General features: G+C 31.0%; 1 protein-coding gene across 2 annotated transcripts in view; it reads right to left on the reverse strand.

Annotated features, from left to right (window-relative positions):
* The window catches only part of LOC113551184 (protein outspread), an 86,121-nt gene that overhangs the window by 7,584 nt on the left and 53,904 nt on the right, over positions 1–24,633 (reverse strand). For both annotated transcript variants that reach the window (XM_026953268.1, XM_026953267.1), the window contains exons 6-14: positions 2,178–2,339; positions 1,963–2,100; positions 1,728–1,897; positions 1,503–1,643; positions 1,273–1,434; positions 1,094–1,212; positions 701–1,019; positions 379–632; positions 2–316 (exon numbers count right to left, since the gene is read on the reverse strand). In XM_026953268.1, coding sequence (XP_026809069.1) covers positions 2–316; positions 379–632; positions 701–1,019; positions 1,094–1,212; positions 1,273–1,434; positions 1,503–1,643; positions 1,728–1,897; positions 1,963–2,100; positions 2,178–2,339 — 1,780 coding nt within the window. The remainder of the gene's footprint in view (position 1; positions 317–378; positions 633–700; positions 1,020–1,093; positions 1,213–1,272; positions 1,435–1,502; positions 1,644–1,727; positions 1,898–1,962; positions 2,101–2,177; positions 2,340–24,633) is intronic.

Consider the following 24,633-nt stretch of genomic DNA (forward strand, 5'->3'; position numbering starts at 1 on the left):
CCTCTCTTTATCCATGTTTTCGGTATCCAAGTCTAAATCTATATTAGTTAAATCACTAAGTGAATCTAAACTTCTAGCTCTACTATCCCGAATAGATACATTTATTGGCACTAATCGGCCTTCCAGTTCACGAACTCTCCTATAAAGAGATTCATTTTCTTCGATTCCTCTAGCTAATCGATCGGATACATCTGAAAGTGTGCCTCTAAGTCTAGAAACCTGTTCTCTAGTTCTTTCCAATTCTTCTAGGTGTTTTTCCGACTCATTTTGCACTGAACACATGGCAGTTTCCCAGTTTTTCTTTTCATCTCTGTAACTATTAATATACAATGTGATTAGTGTTGTAGCTATCAAAATATTACATATTTCAAGATTTACATTTTTTTAATTGAATCAAATTCCATTAATTGGTCCGATTTCTGTTTTATCATGTCCTCGGCCATTTTTAATGACGTCCCCATTGTTTCTACTTGCTTTTGTAACGCTAACACATCATGCTTACGTTGTCGCAGTCTTATTAACTCTTGCTCAGCATTACTTAACTGGCACAACACACTAGTTAATTGTTTTTTCACATCATCCAGTTCATCCGTTTGTTTCCCTACTCGGCCAACTAATGAACTTCGATCACTCTAAAATATCAACAAAAATAGTTTTTTTAAGTATGATGTACGATAATTTTAAATGTATTCTAATTTACTTTAGTATCATCAGATTCTGCGCACGATGATAATAAAAGTTCATCGGACTTTGAACTTTCAGATATGCTTCTTGGAGATACAGGAGGGGAAGATTTTGAACGCTTAGATGCTAGAGATCCTCCGGTAAATATTCTACTTCTAGGACCACCTCTAGCTCTTTCTTTAACTTTTGATATAGGAGTCCGGTTAAGAGGAGGTGAAGGTGGTAAAGTATCACCCCAATCACTACTTTCACGTCTTCCACATTCAGACGCTGTTCTGTATTCGTCATCCGAAGAAAAAACAATTGACCTCGAAGAAGACAATGTACCATCCAAACTAAAATATAGATAAATACATGTAATTTATAACTACCTATATTATAAAACGGATAAAAAACTAAATATATTTACGAAGGTTTGGTCATAATATTTTCGTCAGTAAGACCAGCAGATCTTCGTATGGCCGATATCCAGTTAGTTCGGATTCCAGACGTTATTGCTGATAATACAACTTTTTTATCATCCCAAGACTGCAAATAGAATGTTTATTAGTCAACTAATTGATTTATTGGCGCTAATTTTCTACTTACAATTGTTTGAAACCCGTAATTCCTGTTGACTTGTACTTCATTAACGGTAGTTACGCAACTTAAATCGACTACACCGTCTAAGATACCCTGATCTTCAGCCGTCGGATCACGATAAAATAATAAAGCAGAACCTCTCAATACAAACCAATGTTTGTTCCATTCCTAAGCAAATACATTAAAATTATTCAAGTTTTGGTTTTTATTCATTATAAATAATATTCACAACTTACATCTGATGTGCTTCCTTGTTTCATAAGCCAGCCTTTCTTTATATTCAATAAATCTTCAGTCGGTAAATCAACTCTCAGTTCTGAACTAGGTGAATACCGTAAAGATAAATCCAAACCACAACCGTCCGGATCTCCACGTACCTATAAATAACATTCAGTTTTTATTTATTTCATCAATATATTATAAAAAAATAGATGATCGAACAGGTGCGTTGCAAAATATACCTGTTTTTGATTGGTAATATCTGAATCCCTCGTGGGATCCATGTTTCTAGGCTTAGATAATATCCCATTACTTAAATTACGAGGATGTAACCGAGTGATCGAATCAGCGATTTCTTTTAGCTTACATTCACTTTCGTACTCTTCGATCAGCAATCTTCTGGTAACACAATCTAAAATCACAGTTAAATTAAAAAAAATTTTTTTTTTTAATAACCCAATTTTTAATTTCACTTGCCTGTCGAATCAGTTTGATCCCACCCGGAAGAAGATGTTTGAGACAAACTGGAATTTGACCGATGTTGCTCAGAGGACCTAAGTCGTACATTATCATCAGTACGAACTTTTTCCCGAGTAGGGGGTGAATTTGAATAAACTGTAAACAAAAACGTGGTGTTAGTATATGTACAAAGAACATAATTGCACGTTGGTTCTTGTAAATTTATTTTTTACTTTTTCGATCAGTTTTATTTGTAGGGACCGTGGCCACGATAACGGGAGCTGTTGATGAACGTGGTCTTTGATCTCGATCAGGTACACTTGGCGCTGAAGTCACCCATCCTGTGGTTTGCTGCTGATGACTAGTTAAATTTGTACTCGTGGAAATGGTAGTGGCTAATTAAAAAGAAGAAAAATTAATATGTGTAATGATGGAGTATTAAATAATAATATAAACGAATCTATAAAAGAAATAAATAAATAAATCAACGACCGATTATGTAAGCAACAATATTTAACAATATAATATAAAAAGATGGCACAGCACATAGAAATAAATAATAGTATGAACACTATAGCTGTTTGCGTAGGTACATTTCTAAACATATTTCATTTTATTATTCTTACTTAAAACAGAAGTGCACAAACATTGCTATGTTTATGAGTAATAATTTTTTTATAATAAACGAACGTTTAATAGATCAACCTACAATTTATTTATTCATTTTGTACTTTTTTGTACGCCGTTCGCCAAAGAATGTTCTTTTTTTTCTTTACATTAACTTTTAAGTAATCGACAATAACTGTTGACTAATACAATTGACAACAGAATATAATAACGCGCGTACGCATTATAGATACCACCTATACCTATTACCTATGTATAAGTATAATAATATAATGCGTATTAAAAATTACCATATTATAATAATACGTACTGGAGCTGGTCCGAATGCTATTTGTATGCTAAGAACTATATACAGAGCGACCACCGGGCCGTCTGTTATGAATAAATTCGTATTCATATTTAAATATATTATAAATATATATATAAACATACAGCATCAACAGTACCTATACTTGTATATTAATGTATAATGTAATGCCCGCGCGAGTTTTCTGGTATATACCTAACATATATGACCTAAAGGTTCAAAACACATAATACCTCCTTTACAATATTATAATCTATACACGCACACACGCGCACTTTATGATAGGAATTCGGTACACCTATTGCGTTTTTGAAAATGGGTAACCCATACCCGCGTCGAACGGTTAACGATTTGGTACGCGTGCACCTAAGGCGCTAAGTTTTTACACCGAACGCGCAATCGTTGCGCGTGCCGAGCATTATTATGGGTAGGTGTATCCACACACATACGCGCGTTGTGAAACTCTTATGGTTTTTACGACAAACAACGACGTTCCGAAATAAAACGACGATATGTGATAATAGTGAACAACATAGACGAGAAAAACTGGTTTCAAGACACAATGGAAAGTTTGACAATAAACCACGCGCCGGGGAACACAGCAACAACGATTATCCTAGGGTAATAAAAATAAAAATAAAAAACAAAAAACCAACCGTCTCGTATGCGCTTCGGACGTAAGCGAGCACGATTTACTTGCCCCGGTAGATAATATTATTATAATAATATAATATATTATGTACGCGGTCGACGGAATATGGTCGCGGTGAGTCGCGAAACAATAATATTATTGCAACGAGGATTTTTTTGGCGCTCGTGCGTACATTTTGTCGTGTGGATACAATAATATATTTATTATATGCTCAAACTGCCAGGACACTTACGGAGCATTTGTAGCACAGGGCACGCATAATAGAAAATATAATAATTTTTAATAGATGACCGCCTGAGCGCGTATATTTTGATATTATAAATTATAATTGCTTTGGATGTACAGTGCGTGTGTGAATTTGCGAGGTTACTATGTATGTTCTTCGATGTTCGCCACCAACTTTCTATACATACCTGTCGTGATTTATTGTCATGCCTATGCGCGCGCGAGATGATTTTATTATTATTATTATTATTTTAGCGACTAAACATATACGCCTAATATTATCTTTACAGTGATTGTCATTCATCGGACTGATTATAATAATTATTATTATCCGTTTACGTATGAACGCCCGATCGATATCGTTTCGTCGTTATTATACGTCGTAACTCGTAACGCGGTATCATGTACATACATAATATTAAAAGAACATGATGATTAATGGTAATTTTATCATCGTATCGTGCGCAACGCGAAACCTCGACCTTTGCAACAACGTGGACACCACATTCCCGTTAGAGTGGACTATTGTGACTTTTCGAATCACCGACATCACATTATAAATATGTTTTATGTTAGGCCCCGGGCCGCACGAAAGCTTTTGTAACGTCGTGGAATCCGGAACACTGATAACATGACGGCGATAAAAACAGTTTAAAACGTGAAGTATTTAGTTTTTACTTTGCTAAATTATATAATAAACCAGCATTTCCTTAACTACTGCAGAGTCTTTGAGTGTGTCTGAGAACCCGTAAGCCTGTTTAGAACATACTTTACAATTATAGGTATTCAATTATACATAGTTTTAATAAAATAATTGATATTTAGTCATGAAGATTAAGTTATAAATTATAATAAAAATAAAAGTATTTGCAATCATTTTATTATGCTTTTAATATTTTGGCAGACTGAAGAAGGTTTAGTAATGCTTTCATGTATTGAGTATAATAAATAAATGACAATATTACAATATTTTATTAGCTATATATCTTATGTTTATCATTTACAATTCGGAAAATCGGACAAGACGGCGTCGGTCCGCGCTGTTGCATATAATATACGAAAACACATACTGTATAGTAATACAATCCTCATTATCTATTCGTCCAATCTGAGAAGAGAACACAACGCATATATATATATAAAGTATTTATGTGCATGTATACAATATGCAGTAACCTGTAATAAAAGACAAATAGAGCTGCCTCCAGCCTGAGGTCTTGCTTCTTTATCTGCGATATTATGTGATATTTTCGTAATTTTTTATTTTTATACATACTTAACGCGTGTACGGTTTATTACGGGACACGAAAATAATAATAATAAACCGTTGGTTTTCATCTTTCGTAATCACACTCGTGGTCGTCATAGTCGTCGTATATGTATATAGTATATTGTATAATGTATATATATAGTCGGCGGTTTAGAGTGGCCACTGGGCGAAACGTGTTTTTTTCTTACCTATTTTTTGTTTTATTTTTTTAATCAGATCGCATTCCGATTTTCCGTTTGGCAATCGCGTCGTACGTGAATATTATTATAGTTTAGGTATATTATATTATTGGTACGCCGAGTCGAAGCGACCACCGAAGTTATCATGCAGAGACGGCGCGTGCGGCGGCATCGGTCGGGCGAAGAACAACTATTTTCTCTCTCATTCTGTATACATAATATATATCTATACATACAGATGCGTATTTTGCGAATGGGGGCCCCTGTATACGTGCATGTATATGAACGGTAGCCTGTTAATTTATTTCATGTTAAATGTACTGTATTACGCACGTCGAATAAAATATTGTTCTTTACCGCTGTCATGTGTCCAAAAATATATATTATAGTTTGCGATCGAACGGAAATAGGTCCTATTTTGTAGTCAATTATAACAGTGATTATACGTATTGAGCGCACATAAACTGTGTCGACCACCGCCACACGGAAACGAATTCCATTATAATCGACAGAAATAAAAAAACAAATCAGATATAATACACAAATACAAAGCGCGCATGTAAATATATATATAATATGTACAATGAATATATATTATAATCATTAATACATATCAAAATACTCAACTGATATAATATCACGTAGAATATACAAGTATATATTATGTAGTTACAATACATGGAGGATTAATTGCAATCGGTGGTTTTTAAGTTGTGGTTTCATCTGCAGATAAAATCTGACGATAAAAACGATACGCGTATATATCAGATTTCAAAGCGATACATATTGATCTTCACAACGGTCGGACTTCGGCCATCGTTTCCCATCATATAAATATATGTAGATAGATACGGTATTATAATATCTATTATATATTTATATTATAATTAGAACCAGATATTCGTCACACGTATCGATATCCACAAAACAAATATTATAATGTAGGAATAATATTATTAACTTTTACCAGACACCCAGCTTATCTTTAAAATATATATATATATAATATATTACAATATTAAACCATTATATACGTACAGTGGGTTTATATCTCGATACAAGGAATATATAAATTATAAATTTTATTATGTTAGTTTTGGTTTACCGCACAGTATCTCACATATCTGCTAACTATTATGGTATCGTACTTCTCATCGTGTGGAGTCTGAATCAAACGTTAAGCGCACTCATAATGTCTATACGTAGCATAATATAATAATATAATAATAATGGAACGCGCCTAATTTTTGTTTTCAAACAACGTTCAAAATTACAACAAAATGAATTTTGATGACTACTAGAGTAGTGTGGAACTGTATAGAGTATAATATAGTATACTCACATAATATATGAGCAGCTGTACCTTAACGAGACATTCATCATACAATAATATAATAAATAAATATCTAGACTTAAAATGCCCTACGTATTTTAACAAACAAGAAAAACCAAACTGTTAATAATTCTTTGACAGTGTCATTATATATATATATATATATGCACTGCAACACGTGGCATATATATACACGATACGTGTACCTATATATTATTGTGGACGTGTGAACAGTAAATAGTATACAGAAACAGGACGTTTCCGATAACAATACACGCATATATCTACACCGCGGTGACGAAAAGTATTATAGTATAGACGTGTGCAGAATAAAATATATAGTAGGTATTATATTATTGTCAAAAGAGACTTAAACGCACGCCGCGTATAATATAGTCGAGCCAAAATAATAATAATATGACGATGACGGTCTGCCGGTGTGTATTCCACAGTATACACGAGGCACTCGTCATGTTTCTCGTGCCAACAAAAATCTCGACAGCTTTATGATATTATATTTATGATATCTATCTATACATATATATCAAATCAGAATTCGGAGGCATCGTTCTCCCGTTTCCTTAAATATAATATATAGGTACGTATACATATTAGGATACCTAACCTAGGAAAAAAATCAATACGGAAAACGATACGACGCTATTTATCGTGTATAGGTGTGTATATTATACGCAACGGATCGTTTCAATTTTACCGTTAGCATAACCTATACACGATAGAATAAGCCGCCACCCAGCCGCGATTAGAAGCGCATCGTTGTTCGCCGTATATATATAAGCGTGCGGGTACAATATAATAATATATATATAATATTGGTAATACTTTTAATAACACATGTATGTGTGTGTGTGTGTGTGTGTGTGTGTGTGTGTGTGTGTGTGTGTGTATGTGTGTGTGTGTGTGTGTGCTGTGCTAGTGTTTGCAAATATAATTCACTTTCTCTGGCGTTCAATCATGCCGCGCGTTTAACTATTGGTCTGTTGCGGCAGGAAGAAGAAGAAGCGATATAGACGGAGGAGACGACGAAGATCAGAAGGGAATATTATTATAAAGTGGCGGCGGAACAGAAGAAAACAATATTTGTAAAACAACTTTCTAAGCACATGTATAATAATATATAAATACACACGAGCATGTGTGCAGATACGCCGACAGCGGATGTAAGCGCATGGCCGGTCTATGAAGGGGCGGCGCGTAAATCGACGTGTACGATATAGAAGTATTATCATCGCGCGCGCGCGAGAGTGTGTATGTCAACGGGTCAGACTCTACAGTGGTCCTTATCTCCATCGGGTTATGTCTAGGCGTATGTTACATAGATAGGAACATAAAATATAATATATACCTATTACCTATACTTTCTCTCTCATACGGTCCCGTTTTGGTCGATAATGTGCCGCGCCAGTACCAGCGAAACGAAGCGACAATCGCGGGAAAAAACACACCCCGGACTATATGTGTAACCATGTTGATAAGTATTCAATATTAAATCACGGCCACGGTATCATACTATTATAATATATGCTAGTTCTATATTTCATCCGTATATCCTATATTTCAAATATATACGTAAAATGTACCTATATATATATGTATTATTATGCACTGGCCGGTTATCATATATACGCAGTTATTTTCTAGTAAATTTATTTATTATATTTTTAGTAATTTTTTTATTAATATAATTCCTTAAGTTTTATTTTTATGTTTTTAAAGAACAATACACATGCCATTAGGATGTCCAGCTATCAAAAGTTGAATACCAGTTAAAACTATAACTATTAATTTGGTTTCGAAAATCTCAACAAATTACTCTAATTCGGAACAATTAAAATAATATGTCATTTAAAAAAGTAAAAAACAGTATTAAAAGTTTTTTCAGCATTTTTCAAATTAAAGTTATGACAGATTATCCATTGAAAATTATAAAGATGTGATGTAGTTCATCATTTTTAGTAAAAAAGGCTGAGACCGCAGATGTTTTTTTCATTTATAAATTGTTAAGTTATATAATTGATTACCCAGAGAATTTTTAGAAAAAGTGTACCTAATTAGATATATTGTAAATAATTGAAATTCACCCCATTTTATAAATATTCCTTTTTTAGGAACTATCCAATACTAAATCGAATATTATAAACAACGGTCATGCAATAAAAATATAAAATTTCGAATTTTAATTTAGATCTACAAAAAAAACTTTAATGCTTGTTATTTAATTAATTTTCTCGACACTTTTTATTCTGTTATACTTATTCAATTAATAATACATTTTAAATATTATACTGCACTTTATTATTTATAGTCAACATTTAAATGATAATTAAATTACTATATTTTTAACCTCTATGGGGATATTATATAATACAAAAATAAAAACACATGAATTTACTCAGAAATTAGCTGTAATACCTATTTAGTGATAATCGCTATTCAATCACAGTATATTTGCCAGATATTTTCCCACGAGGTTGACTACATGAGTAATACATAATAAGAAAAACGGGAAGACCTACCGTGGTCCATCACCCTGTAATCGCATATTAAACTATTTACCCATAGCTCGGCAGATTATTGCGATTTCTTGCCCCCACAAACGTATTATTTATTATACAACCGCGTTTGAGTTATTTTTCAACCATGGTCCGAGAGGTGTCACGGCGTTAAGGGGTCTAAATAAGTGGTGGTAATAAACTGAATTTGAGAACGTTTGTCGACCTAGTCCACGTGAGAATTTTTCCATAAAATTACAACATAGACGATCATACATCGAATAGCAGGTATATAGGTAGAAGTAATCGTGTTCAAATAATGATCGTCATCGTACGTCCTTCAAAACTAAACTGTAGTAGTATATCCCGGACCGTTTATAGCGGTTTGTTTAATTTTTTTTTCTATCGAATCGACGATTTTTCTCATACATAGACACCACCAGTTCAATTCCAATCGTTTTGAAATGTCGAACATTATTGCAGTACCTATATTGTACCTAGTTTTACCGCTTTCGACAACCAAATCATTATTATATTATGTATATACATGATCTGTTCTCGTATTTTATACTCATGTATGATATAATATTTTATAGTATCTATATAGATGAAAAATTGACGTACAGTAAACACGTGGATAATAGTATTACGTCATTAGATCAAAAATGTTTCGTCCCCCGTGTAATTATATTTACGAAATATAATAAAGTGATTTCAAAACAACGGCTATTTAAAGCTGAATCGAATAATTATGCCTGTTACTCAAGGTATATAATGATAGGTATAAAAATAAAGCACTTAATGTGTCTATTTCAATTATTTGTCTAGTAATCATTTTTGACTTATCGTTAAAATATAAGTTTTGACAAAACGTGGAAAGCGCCATTCCGCAACGACTACTATACTTATATTATGTCGTAAAAAAATAACGCTACGATGTCTGCAGTGTTTTAAACTACAGCGGTTATAATAACATCACTTAATAAATTTTAGTGTTTATATAGTATAGATAGGTACTTAAGTATAATATAATAGGAATTTATAAATTATATAATATAATTAATATAAATTAACTTTTGGTCAGTAATTATAAGTAATGTGGTAATATTTTCGGGAAACCGGAACAGACTCAATCGAAACTTAGCTTTTGATTTCGATTGTACCTACAAATGATTACATTATATTATGTATACAATGCCCGCGAATGAGATCGATACTGTTTATTCGGTTCCCAACTGGTTGTCTGAGACAAAGCACTCATCTTCGTTTCGCGATTTAATTTTTTCACCGGTGTGTGGTACTTTGGTTGTACATGTGGGCCAATACAATGTAACTATCTGAATACATGATTCAACGTGCGTTCCGCGATCTATGATGCGAGTGATCTCAGTCGCTGATTCAAGACTCACATCAGAAACACGATTAAATAATGATATATTAAGACGACAATAACAATTTTTTAATATTTTATCATATGTATAAATATAGCATATTCATATGTATTTCTACTGCCCAGTATACGGGGTCGAGGATTTCCAAGTTTCACCTTTTCCATGACCGTTCTGTCTGTGCAACAATATTATAATATAGCATCATCGGTTTTAAAATTATATATATCATATATTATACAATACGATGGGATTTATTATTATACTATTTATTATAACATTATGCAGTTGTAAGATTGCTGGTGTACGCCAGCTGAGTTTAGCTGTTTTGGCCAGTTGAAGGGCGTTTCGCTCCGGTGCAGGTCATCATTCGCTAAATCACGTGAGGACTCAATAAATCATATTGACTATATCATACACTGTCGGCGGGGAAAACGTTGAACAAATCGAAAAATCATCTTCGTATGCCGCTCACACTGCATATGTTGTTCATATATATCATTATACAAGAAGGTTGAATGAATCGGACGGTAATATAATGAAAAAAAAAACATTCACATATTCTAACGTTTCCGGTCGCTTTATGGTTAGGTAGCTACTAGCTACAATATAAATAAGCTAATGATATCGTTATACGCGTAGAATGAACCCATACAACTTGACAAATTATTAATACTATAGTTTTTCGTTTAAAAGTTGATGTAAAGGATTGTTTTAAAAAACTTCATGCAATAATATTTCAGCAGTGGAATGCAAGTGGCTAGTAATACGAATCAACAATATATTATTATGTATTGCACTTATTTATACGTGTATAGTTATTATAATGCGAGTACATGCAATTTTTTAACTTTATTTAACTTCAGTTTATTATTGTGATTTGGTATACGTAGTGGTAATAAACAAATTTATAGTTTACATACTGCACGGTAATTATTACTCATCGACACACGAACAGCACACAATTTGTATGTGTAATAGTTTTTCAAACATCTTTTAACTTTTTATTATAACATAATAACATGATCCATGAAGGCCACTGGAAGACATTAACTGAAAAAATGTTCCAGTGAAGGGTATTACGACGTATCAAAGAATATTGAAAAACAGTCTTTTGTCGAAAATATGTATAAATGTATTCACAGGGTTTGATTTCGGGGAGGGCTAACTAGGAAACTTGCCAAGGAAGTTTTGGTCGGGGCACCAAATTACCAAATAAGTAATAATAGTGGAATAATAGAGAGAGGCTAAATTATGAGAGGGCGCTAATTTTATACTTTTCCCGGTGTAAAATATAGCCTAAATCCACTCCTGTGCATTAATAAAATTACATCTTTCTGGGCAGATCATCCAGCAGCTATTTTAGATTGCAAGAGAATCGATTATCGCGGTCATGTGACTAATCGATCATCGCAACATGAATAAAATACGTATACATTGCATAAAATATTAAAATACATAATAATAATACGTATGTATAGGTTCACTAGAGAGACGGTAATTTTCACTGTACAGTTACACGAGCGTGGCGATGATAATACGCTCGTCATAAAATGACAATACCGCCGCAGGACAGCGTTTTCGGACGTCGGCCCTGTTGTCCAGAAGTCTTCGCGCCTACATATATATAAATTGGTAATAGAGGTACTTGTAGTAACGTGGTAAACATACCTAATATAATAATATCACGTTCTAGCTACCAACATCGAGCCATAGGTACATGCAATATAATATTTAATATATAGTCTATATGTATGCGTATATATATATATATATATATATATATATATATATATATATATATATATATATATATTTCGAATTCACAAAAGTATGACCGACAGTGAAACACGCATAACAGGCGTTTTTCGGTAAATGGACACAAATAACCGACCGAAAAATGCGTAATATAATAATATATACTTATACCTATATATATATAATGTTGTAAGCGTTTTTTTCAAACGATTTTTCTTCCTTTCCGAGAAATAGACCGAAATACCTACGTCTTACACGCCACTGATTAAATAATCGATGTAACGACACATAGATAAGTATGCACTATATGCAATACACATGTACATTTAATAGTACGTATTACATAAAAAAAATCGTAAACATACGCCCGATTGTCAAAATCGGCCAAAGTCCATTTTAATCTCACAAAGTGAAAATGAAACACCTTCCTATACATAGATAAATAATAATGGAAATGGTAATAACCATAATAAATTAAGATTTTCAATATTTAATAACAGTGTTAACAATTCGCATACAACGATAGTCTCAAAATAAACCATACATTGGTGTTTGGTAGTTACATTAATATGCGATTGTTAAGATAAATCTGGTATAGGTACAGTGTTATTATATAGGCACGATTATATTATAGTGGTTAGTGGTTACTGGTTGCAGCAGAGGAATGTATAAGGTACGGCGCCACTGATGAGCTAAATAATATTAAATTATACGCATTAACGCTATAACATCATCGAGTTCATATTGTATTGAATAGATAATAATGATATATTATTGTAACTGCGATGTGTGTATACTCAATGCTAAAATCTAATAATATATTTTCCACCAAACACTGCAGAGATGTTGTCTACTTGCATATGTAAAATAAATCTATCCTTCTTCAAATATTAATTCAGGTATTGATCAATTACCGATAAAAAAAAAATAATCGATAAATACAGAATATATATTTTTAATTATTATAGGAGCCACCATTTTGTTACACTGCAATAGCAAGTATTATATAAATAGCTGTTTTTCAACCATCATTAGTTGACTTCGATCGTATACAAATAGTGCACTGTGGACCGTGGAAAATATTAAAGTATGTGCGGCCAAATCTAAGGCCGCCAAGGAGGTTTTATTGCTCGTGGTAGGAAAAAATACTGTCGTTTGTGCATAGTAATCATTTTAAAAGTACGTTTCTCTTTTCATTGTCCGACAAAACGATAACGTTATTTCATTATTTTTTTCAGCCGTGCGAATTTTTAGCTCTAAACACAATTTTATATAATGTTATATATACATACAGTCTTCGGCACGTCGTCGTGACCACACAGTATCTAAATCACGTGTCGTCCCTAAGACTAATTTTGAATCGACATTGATCACACGATACCAGCAGCTGCTGTATAGGTTACAGGTACCTCCTAATAATATTGTTTCGTTGATCGATACCGTTATATACGAGTATAAAACAAAAATCGTTTTCATCGAGAGAAGTGATTACATAAAAAGCACAACAATATCTAGGTTAAGCAATAAAAAAAAACAAAATAGACTCGTGCTTTTGAAAAGTTACTTTGGTCGAAACTGTATAGGAAAAATTATTAATAATATTTTAATTTTATATCCACGGTGAAAAATATCACAGCACTCCGATGATATGGATATCAATTATAAAACAATAAATCAATAATAATTCATGGATTTTTTTCTTATAACCATCAACTTCAGTTGTTCAATCAATTTGTCCTAGTGATACAATTAAGAATATAAGACAAAAGACCGTCAAATATATAAATACATTATATTAATATGACATCTGAATATCATAATAATAATTCATTAATGTTCGCATCACGTGAGTTATGAATTCTTATGTACACAGTTCAACAACAGTACAATGAAAGAAAATTGATAAGAATATAGGCCAAAAAAAATATTTCGTCCGAAATGCGTGATGTTATTTTGTAGATTGAGAAAAAATTTAATTTTAATAGAAACGTAATCTGTACACTTTCGATAAACCTATATAACATAGTTTAGTTCATATTATACTTCATGTATAGCCCGGCAATTAAAAATATAAATTGAACAACTATATTTACCTATATATATATATTATAAATTATAAGTATTAATAATAAAGAACAGCTAGTGGTGAAATAAACTATGATTAATTTATTATAATTACAATAATGTATGTATAATGTGTAAAATATTAACATAGTTATTATATATAGTGTTTATTTATCGAGTGTTGTGTCATTATTATGCAATATATATTTTTTAATATTTTTGATTAATAAGATAAAAAATATTATACTTTTGTAATGAAGCTGATTCTAGTCAACATTAAAAAGAAATGTCAAATCAAAAAATAATGTTTTTTTTATGTTTGAACGTATAAACGGAAAACAACGATTAACTGTGCAATAAAAACAGTGAAAGCAATAATCTCAATTTAGAACTCTAAAAAAAAATATTTGTGTTTCGTTCGCCACGTAATATATAAACATTAATTCTGTTAATATTTTAAATGACGGCGTATTTTTTTTTTTCAATATGTTATTAATAATTATACACTGCGGTCGTATTCTATCAGCGTGAAATGAGCAAGTACTATGATGTTTAATTATAATATAATTGCCATATTATTATAGGTCTCTTAATCTCACGACAAATGTTTACCTAAACGGAGTGATTTATATTTAAAGGGCTACGTTAATTTTTAAGTCAATTATTATTTTGTTAAATTAATTCGAAATATTTTAGTATAACAAAAGGCAATACATATTTATAAAAAAACCCGATTTTTTATCTAAGGTTTCAAATTTTTTTAATGACAACCCATATTTAAATTTCATAATCTGAAACAAGTTATAGGTTAAGCATATCTTCTATAATAATAATCATATATGTATTGAACAATTAGTTTTTATTCAAAGCATTTTAAGTTTAGATTATCTTAGTAAAATAGCGATGGCGGGTATTCTATAAATCATAATAGTACATTGTTATTGTGTACATTGATGTATTTCTAACCCTTAAAAAATAAACTAAAAACTAGAGTAATTACTGCTTTTAATTAAATTTTCGTTCGGTTTTAACAAAAGTTAGTGTACTATTCGTTATATTGAATATTATTATACATAACTATTAATTATTAATTATACTATATAATACGAAGTAACATTGCCTGACAGTGATGATATCGTAACTCGTAAGCTATGTATACGTTCATTGAAGTGACTGGTAAATGAAGTCGTTTATTATAATAACTAAAGACGAGAGAAAGAACTGGTAGAAAGAAAGAGAAATGAAACTTAATTCTACAGCAATATTGTATGTATAGCAGTATACCTATACCTATATATTTTATAAAAATCAAACATAATTTATAGATTTCGCGCTGTACACCAGAGACCTATCAATAACGCGCACTCTAAACGAAAATGCTATATTTCGCGCGAACTTCTTTTAGAGCCCGACAATATTATTATTACACTATATACGTATGCATGTCTCACGTACTTTATATAATGATGATATACGTACGCAAGTACCACTCGTTAGTTATATACATTTTTCTAGTGAGCGGATTTATCGCAGGAGCGCCGGAGGTTTGACCCGGAAGGATGTGTGTGTGTGTGTGTGTGTGTGTGTGTGTGTGTGTGTGTGTGTGTGTGTGTGTGTGTGTGTGTGTGTGTGTGTATTCGTGTACGTAGTATGTAACATATATATTTATAACACGATTCCTATCACGCCATATCTATTATATATTATAAATGTAATACATTATACATATATTATATATATCTATAACGATCTGATTGCTTTTTTGTTTATTTTATTTTCCTGGATAACATTTTTTGTCGACTTTGATACCTTATTATTTATTACCCATAAGGCCGTATATATTAATTAGTAAATTTTCTTCAAATCAGATAAAAATGAAACAAAATCCATTCACTATAAATAGTACAAATATATGCTAAGACCAACAATTTGTCTTATACCATCACACTTAATAGTCTACCTCTATCTACTACACAAAATGTACATTACTTAGGACTTAATCTAAATAAACCGTAGATTAATACAAATAATATGGGAAACCTACATACAAGTATAACACTAAAATACTAAACGATTTGCTTTGAATAATCGATCTCAACAATCACGAACTCTTCTTACATCTAAACTTGAAAAATAAAACTATTCTTTACAAACTTTTCCTTAAGCCTTCCTTATATAGTTATATATTTTGGGGCTCCACCTAACTTTCGATAACAAAATCCAAACAATTTTGTCAAAATGTATTCATTACATTACTAAAGCATCTTTTTCATTTTTGTATCTCAAATCACACTCTACAATAAGATCTCTCAGTTTTCGCAACTGTACAACAAAATGTAGCTAACTACTCCACTTCAATCTCAATCATCACAATCATCTTAATGCTCATTTTCAACTGTTTTTACAGTCTCCGGAAGATGGCCTCAGAAATAGTGCTGCCACCACCACCGATTTTAATAAATTACGCCCACACACGCCAATAAAGTTCCATCAAAAAATGGATTCTCTACGCAATACTAAAATAACCACCTACCTATAATTCAATACATCACTCGTTTATTGTAAATATTTAACTTACTTATTGTAAAATATTATTATAACTACAATGAACAAAAATTGAGTTTAAATTATTTAAAAACTGTATCGTCACATGAATAAAGATCGTTTTAAAATTTGGTTTTGTTTAAAATTTTTGTTATTGTTCAATTGTTGCCCGTTCATGTTGTTAAAACAATGTAGCAGTCTACGTCCTTTATATTAATTTAATGAGTTATGCGTCTGAACGCATATCACGAAAATAACATTAATATATACTCGTATATATATTATATTCGTAACGCGACACCACAAAGTGAAATAGTGAATTCCAACGATGAAATATTTAGAACAAGCGTTACATACTGACATGCATTATATTCATTATATACTATAATCCCTATATTATTATTCCGTCACCGACATCATGTATAATTATAATAAGTTTGATCGAACACACGCTAAATGTATTATATATATATATAATATAATATATATAGGTTCATTATTCTTTCGTAAACCAGCAAGCAATATATTTTTCAAGTGTAAAATACTTTAATTTAGATAAACGTTTAAAAATTATTACTTTTATGGATTAAGTTAAAAAAATATATTGAACACTGTAGTATATACAATCTTAATACAAAAGTTAAAAAAAAAATTGTGAGAAGTTAGAGGTGAAATTTTTCGGTGAACAAATTAGCGTTAATTTGTTTACCAACGTTGGTACTGATCAAATTTATAGCACTATACTATAATTATATCATGTTTCTTACTGCAAACTACTTTTAACTTTAAGCTCTGATAGTTTTTGTATCAGCACCTATAATGTTATTACGAGAAAATAAAACTATCGCAATACACCAATGCGTTTCCAAATCAACATTTATTTTTAATATGATTCACGTACTCTGCATCGAAGCTATTTGCAGGTCGTTCACGGGCGACGCGCCAGAATCGAAATATGCGCGTGTTGGTTCGACACATATTCCTGTGAAATGTTTACACTTTTCAATTTTAAACCAGACAAACGGCAGTGGATTTGTTTCGCATATAATAAATATATATTATAGTATATATAGAATAAACAGCGCCAGAGATACCAGCGCAGCAATAATAATCGAAAAGACGTAGATATTATTATGTACTCATCACAACAGGTTTATTCTCGATGATTTATAATAAAATATAATACTAGAACGTTGTTCACTAGCTGGCATAAAAATCACTCGACAGGATAAAAAGAAGTTGTTGTTTTTTTTTTTTACTTCGACGAATCCCTTTCGTTCGCGAGGGATTTAATTGTATATTTATGGACTGCGTGCAGCCGGCCGACCCCTATAAAGTATAAACAGTATATACACTCGTATAATATACCCGCACATACGTTGTAGAATTCTCTTCAGATGTAGTAATAATAATAATAAAAATAATATAATATCGTCGGTGAAAAAAAAAATACCCGAACGTTATATTATTTACAGCGGCAAGAATTTCTTTCTATTATTCTCTCCTCTAAACATCTATCCATGAGCGAGTGTGCACCTGTTTATTAGTGTGGTACCCAAAAACCAATTTTTATATAGTTATAATGTTTGAAAAAAAAAAACCATAACGTAAGTAAATACGTAATATATTCTTCTGCACAGTTCTTTTTACGTTTTGTCACATGTCAACTACCAACTGGTCACGTCAATATTCTTCTCGAAGATGTACAACCTAAGGTGTGTATTATAATAAGGTATTTATTTTTAAGTTTTACACACAGTCGTACAGATAATGATAGTCATTAACGCGTACCATATGGGAATATGGGATATTTAATGAGCAATGCACACAGTAAAAGAAAAAAATAATTACAAGCAGTTTTCGTGTTTATTTATTAGTTTCGCTCCACACTTCATGTGATAATAATATACGTCCTAAACCAATATTTTCAAAAATGGAATTCAAACGGCCCTGGCACTAAATTCTTTTGCAGTCGGTAATTATCTAGGTACTCGGTACTTGGTTTAACTTTTTTTTTGCTTTACCACATTCAATATTTACTACACTTTCAACGGATACAATAAGAAGTTTATTCCTTACGCGCGAAGGACAGTTTTATAATAATATAATGACGAAACATTACAGACATAATAATATTATGATATGGCAATAATTGTAACACAATAATGAAATTGTACATATACACAACAATAACGATCCGACTTATATGAAATAATAAATACGAATGTCGTGATAAAGGTTTACTTTAACGACACTCGCCTCGATGCGGCATAAATACAACCTTAAAACGATATGGATATATATATAATATTTGTATAATGTGCATTGAGGTAATAATAATAATAATAATAATAATAAATAGATAATATAAAATATAAAACAACCTCGTTGTATCATATTCGTATACTAACTGTATTATGTAGAAATTGTTCACAAATTTCGCGTATCCTTATCTCATTACTCGCTGAAATGGCGAAAGATATTTAATGCAAACCACAGAATGATGATTAACGGCTATAATATATTAAAGTAACTACGGAGCTGTCAACGGTATATTAATAAGGTGAAAATTGTTCGGAATAAAAAATAAAGTCGAATTAATACGCGTCGTGCGTATAGCTCGATCGCTGTAATATATATATACTATCGACGACGATTGTGTATAGGTATATTATAATAATTCGACGCGGTGTCTGAACTCGGCCAAATCAAACTGTTTATTATTTCTGTGTCAATTTACACTACGTGCATACATAATATCGTAATAGTCGCGGCCTTATATACGTATGCACATGGAGAATTCGGTCACGTTTAACGTTCGGTTCGAAATCTAGATCGTCGTATTATTGGGTATAGCCGTACAAGTATACATCAGGGAGGATTATAAAGATCGAGGACCGTAAAAAAAGTCAAATAGGGCTCGTGGTAGCTGTGGTTTGACTATACGGTACATGCGATTATTATAATATGCAATTGTCATACATACAACGGAGGTGCATATTCTTTTTTATCCTTATAATAACTCTTACTCCGGGGGTTCAGCAGCTAAGACGTCCCGTAGGCTCCGAAGATCTATATGTCCGTTGACTGCGATTCGTCAATCTTTATTGTTATACACCTAATGTAATATATATACAGAGTGATTCTTATATGATCGGCAGAAGACACAACATTTTTTCTATATAACTGCTTAAAGTTAATCAATATTGGTTACGTATTAAATTAAAAACCAAAAAACCCATACATAGATATCATAATCTGCTTATCCATAAAGTATTAAAAAATAAGGAAGAAAAGATCCATTAGTCACATATATGAACTATACCTACATATTTTTTTTAAATTCAAGTGAGCAAGGTGTAGGAGGACTGATTCAGCAGATTGCATAAAATTTTTTTATTTGATTATAAATTGAAATTGGAACTGGGGCGATGTATCTGCAGATCCACTGGTCCATCATTGTAGCTAGGTTTTTCGTAATATAGTAAAATAAAAGATTAGGTTATCATGTTAAGGAAATATCCAGTATAGTATTCTGTGCAATGTAAAAGAATCACCCTGTAAAATACACGATCAACACACAGGAATCCTTTAGGTTCTCCCACGAGTCACCGCTATAGAGGGGGGGCCTCTCTTCTGTCATAAACATATATCTACATATATATTAATGTAATTATATTATTATTATTGCATGTGTATGTGTATCGCGCACTGCATAATATCATTATAAACATTACACGTGCGCGAGTTATACACGGCGTTTTTTTACATATAGGTACCTGCGTCGTCGTTATTTTCATTAAGGAAACTAGGCCACCGCGGGGAATACGCGAACGTACATATCATTGTATACATATGTAATATATATATATATATATATATAACATATATACTAATACTAATTAATACGGGGCCGTGCGCGCTCATATATGAACTATTATTATATTATATATATATATATAAGGCAGAAAAAGATTTTTAGTACTGGCTGCGATCGCGCACGTGCGTGTGTGTGCATCCGGAGAGCGGTTTCATCAAACGCTGCACTCCGTTACAAGCGGACACACACACACGTTTTATTTATTTTTTTTTATTCTATTTCTATACACGCGGAGACAGCGACATTCATTAAACGCATATAAAGCACGACACCATCCACCCGATGTGTCAATGGAGTGCAGCACGAGTAGCTTCTTTTCGCAGCCAATATTTGAGGAAAGTATATTACCTATACAAAAATATTCGTTAATAACGCGAAGTATTTTTTTCGCATCCGCCTTAATTAACCGCCGAAAAATATCATCGAAAAAAAAAAAGACATAATAACGCATCTCGTGAAATGGGAGTCGGCACTGCAATTACTGATTGGATGGGCAAAAATGTACGATTTCCTGACCGGTCTGGAGTTTTGCGGAGAGTTATACGACACAAGTTTCGTATTATATTTGCAGGGTTTATTTTTGTTTTTGTAGTTAGATTCACTGTATTTTTTATAATACGCGCAGTCTCGGAAGTCGTCTATATTCGATACTGTAGATGTCAACTGAATTCAAACATAATATAGACAAATTTGATACGTTATAGTTATAGACTTCAGACGGGAATATAAACAGATATTTTTCCAATTAGCTACACATTATGATTAAAAAAATTCAAATAAAAGTTTACTAGCAGAGATAGATTAACAGAGTAAAGATAGAAGTTAGTCATATTTTCTTAAACTTTTACTCACCACTCCCTTCATTATAATTACTTATGGTCATTAAAAAGTTAATATTAGTCAGTTTTGGTATGTGGTTCAACAATGTCAAAATCTGGCAATGGCAAATCATGTACCGCACCAGCATATAGGTAGGTACATTACCAGATAACCTACCAAATGAATGTACCTATATTAATATATCGATCTAAATATTGTTGAGTTTACAAATTCTTATTTACGTACATTTTATAAATCATAGTAATGCTTTTTAAAAAATGTTTTAAAATTTATGTTTAATATTAGTTTCTAACAACATTCAAGTTTAAATTCAACTAATCATTTTATCTAACAAATCTATAGTTTATACCAATTATGGTACCTTCTATTACCTAATACCTGCGATATATACTACATGTTAAGTAATTTATGCTTTAATCATCAAAGATTTTTTTCATATTTTATTCACTTACTTGAATAAAATATAATTTATACAAAAAAAAAAAAATAAATAAAATGAAGTAAACTATACCTTCTCTTTGTACTCTTTAAATCAAATAACTAATTAGGTAGAAAAAAACATTTTTAAATGAAGATACAAATACAATTTATTTTTGTCTGTGGCATATTATTTACTATGTGTTCTAATTATTTTTTTAGATAACCTCTCGGGATTTTTTTATTGCATAAAGTCATCTTTTGAAATAATAAAATACCTATACGTATAATATAGTATATACTAAATATATTGTTTAAAAATAGCAACTAATCATAATTACTATTAAATTTGTAGATTTTACAATATGGATATAAGTAAATAATTTATTCAACAGCGCGTCAAATTGAATTAGCTGTTTAAAAATTTATAAATTTGAATTACTCAAACGTTCTAGTTAATCTAATTATTATACATTTTAATGTTTAAGCTAAATCAGATTTAAAATAAAATACTTTAATAAAAATTGTATTGTAAGTTATAGATTTATTTTGCTTATACCTACCATTTCTATAACTATAAACGGATAAAATATATAATAATGGGAGTACTAACATTTTTGTCATTCAAGTAACACGATTTTTTAAAAGTCAAATGAAAGTTATGAAGACAAAAAAAATATAATAGTCATAAATTATAAAATATATTATATAATTCAACTTTTTTTTTTTAAACGACATAAACATTGTATTATAGTAATGCAGTATACCTACCTAATATTAAGCAACTATATTATGTTGTGAAATAACTAAAAATCTATTAAACTTCGTTTAATATTTCAAGCTAGTTAAATCGTAATTAAAACGTATTGAATTGTTTATATACGTATCTATTACGTATAACATTATATTGTATGGTTCAGCTTTTCAATTTCCAGATTTTTCGACCGGAAGTTAGTCCAACGGTATACACACGCTTTATTAATCGTTACACGTCGTACACAATACAAGGAGCATTGTTTATACACATTTTTGGTAATGTTTTTTTCATTTGTTGACGAAAATCTATACATAAAAAACGTGCACCACATTTGTAATGTAATACCTACGCGTACGCGTATAATATTATAAACGAATAATAATAATATATCACAGGAACACTTTTTAAATCCCGTTCTGATTACAATATCATACACATACTAAACATACGAATTAATTTTGAATTATTAGACGGAATTTTAATTTAAATTAATTGACATTCAGTCATTAAATCCCGATAAATTGGTTTCGATCAAGAAGGCAAAAAATAATAATAACCTGCGTCCTGGATATTACATTGTTAGGCAATAAGAGATTAGTATATAGATTGGACCTATTTAATAAAATAATATACTAAGGCATAGGAACGAATACGCGTTTATTATATGCAAATATAGATCGGTATCAATGTATTTTAAATAAATTTGTTTCTCTATACCAGTAATAATAATATTATTCAAACACGTCACGAATCACGATTTACGTTTTAAATTTTAATATAAACATGAAAAATACTACTATAATTTTTAAGCATTGTATGTGTTTTGAGCCTTTGGTATTGGTTCTAAAATAATGAAAATTAAGAATTTTTTGAAAATCTAATAGAAAGGTGAATTTTGGGAAGTAGACGAAAGAGTAATCGTTTGTCATTTGTCTGTGAAAAAAATTAACATAAAACTATATTTCATTAGAAACCACGTAAACCCGTTTAAAGCTACTATTTTTAGCATATTCTAAATAAAAAAAACACACACACACGCTCCATATAAGCATTTAATTAAATTTAAACACAAAACAAAAATATAAATGGCGTCTTATTTGAAAGTGCATGTTTTGTAATAATAATATGAATAATTAGTTCCATGTTACGGGTTCTATAAAATAATTCATTTTCAACGATTTTTTTTTTATAAAATGTGTACATCATCATGTTTCTAAATCACGTTTAAAATAAATAAAAATATTACACTACATTTGAATAACATAATTAAACTGTAGTCCGTAGTTGCACTATATATAATATATATTATATATGTTATATGTATATTATTAAGAAATTATAATAATAATACATAATATAATAAGTAATGACCGAATTGAGAGTTATTGAAGCAACTACGTAACTATTATAATATATAGGTAGGCACTTATACGAGAATATTATATATATTTAGTATTGGCAATTACTCTCTACGGGCGATAACTAATCAAATATGGTTTTAACTTTTAATATACACTCCAACTCGAAGTAGTACACCGAGGATAAAGAAAAAAATAGCAAACTGGCTTTACTACAGATTTAACCTTTATACCGCCATCGACGTTAAAATATTTATATTTATCATATTACATACCTACATATGCAAAATTTCGCGGGTAATTGTGACCGAACCCGACTGTTCTCGTGTAAAATGACAAAACTGGTTTTTTTTTCTTTTTTTTACTAAACCTGAAATTCCATTACTGAGGGCGAGATTTATCGAAACATAGCTAGTTATTGAACTTCTAATTAAACTAAAGAAAGCCGCCACAATCTTCAGCTATATCACTGATGCTATTTTTTCGACATCAATTAATATTCGTACGCATAATCAGATAACGATATGATAAATTATAAGAGAATTTGGGTTAATATATTTTTTTATTAAATGTGTCT

The sequence above is a fragment of the Rhopalosiphum maidis genome, chromosome 2, assembly GCF_003676215.2.
Source record: "Rhopalosiphum maidis isolate BTI-1 chromosome 2, ASM367621v3, whole genome shotgun sequence".
Taxonomy (NCBI): domain Eukaryota; kingdom Metazoa; phylum Arthropoda; class Insecta; order Hemiptera; family Aphididae; genus Rhopalosiphum; species Rhopalosiphum maidis.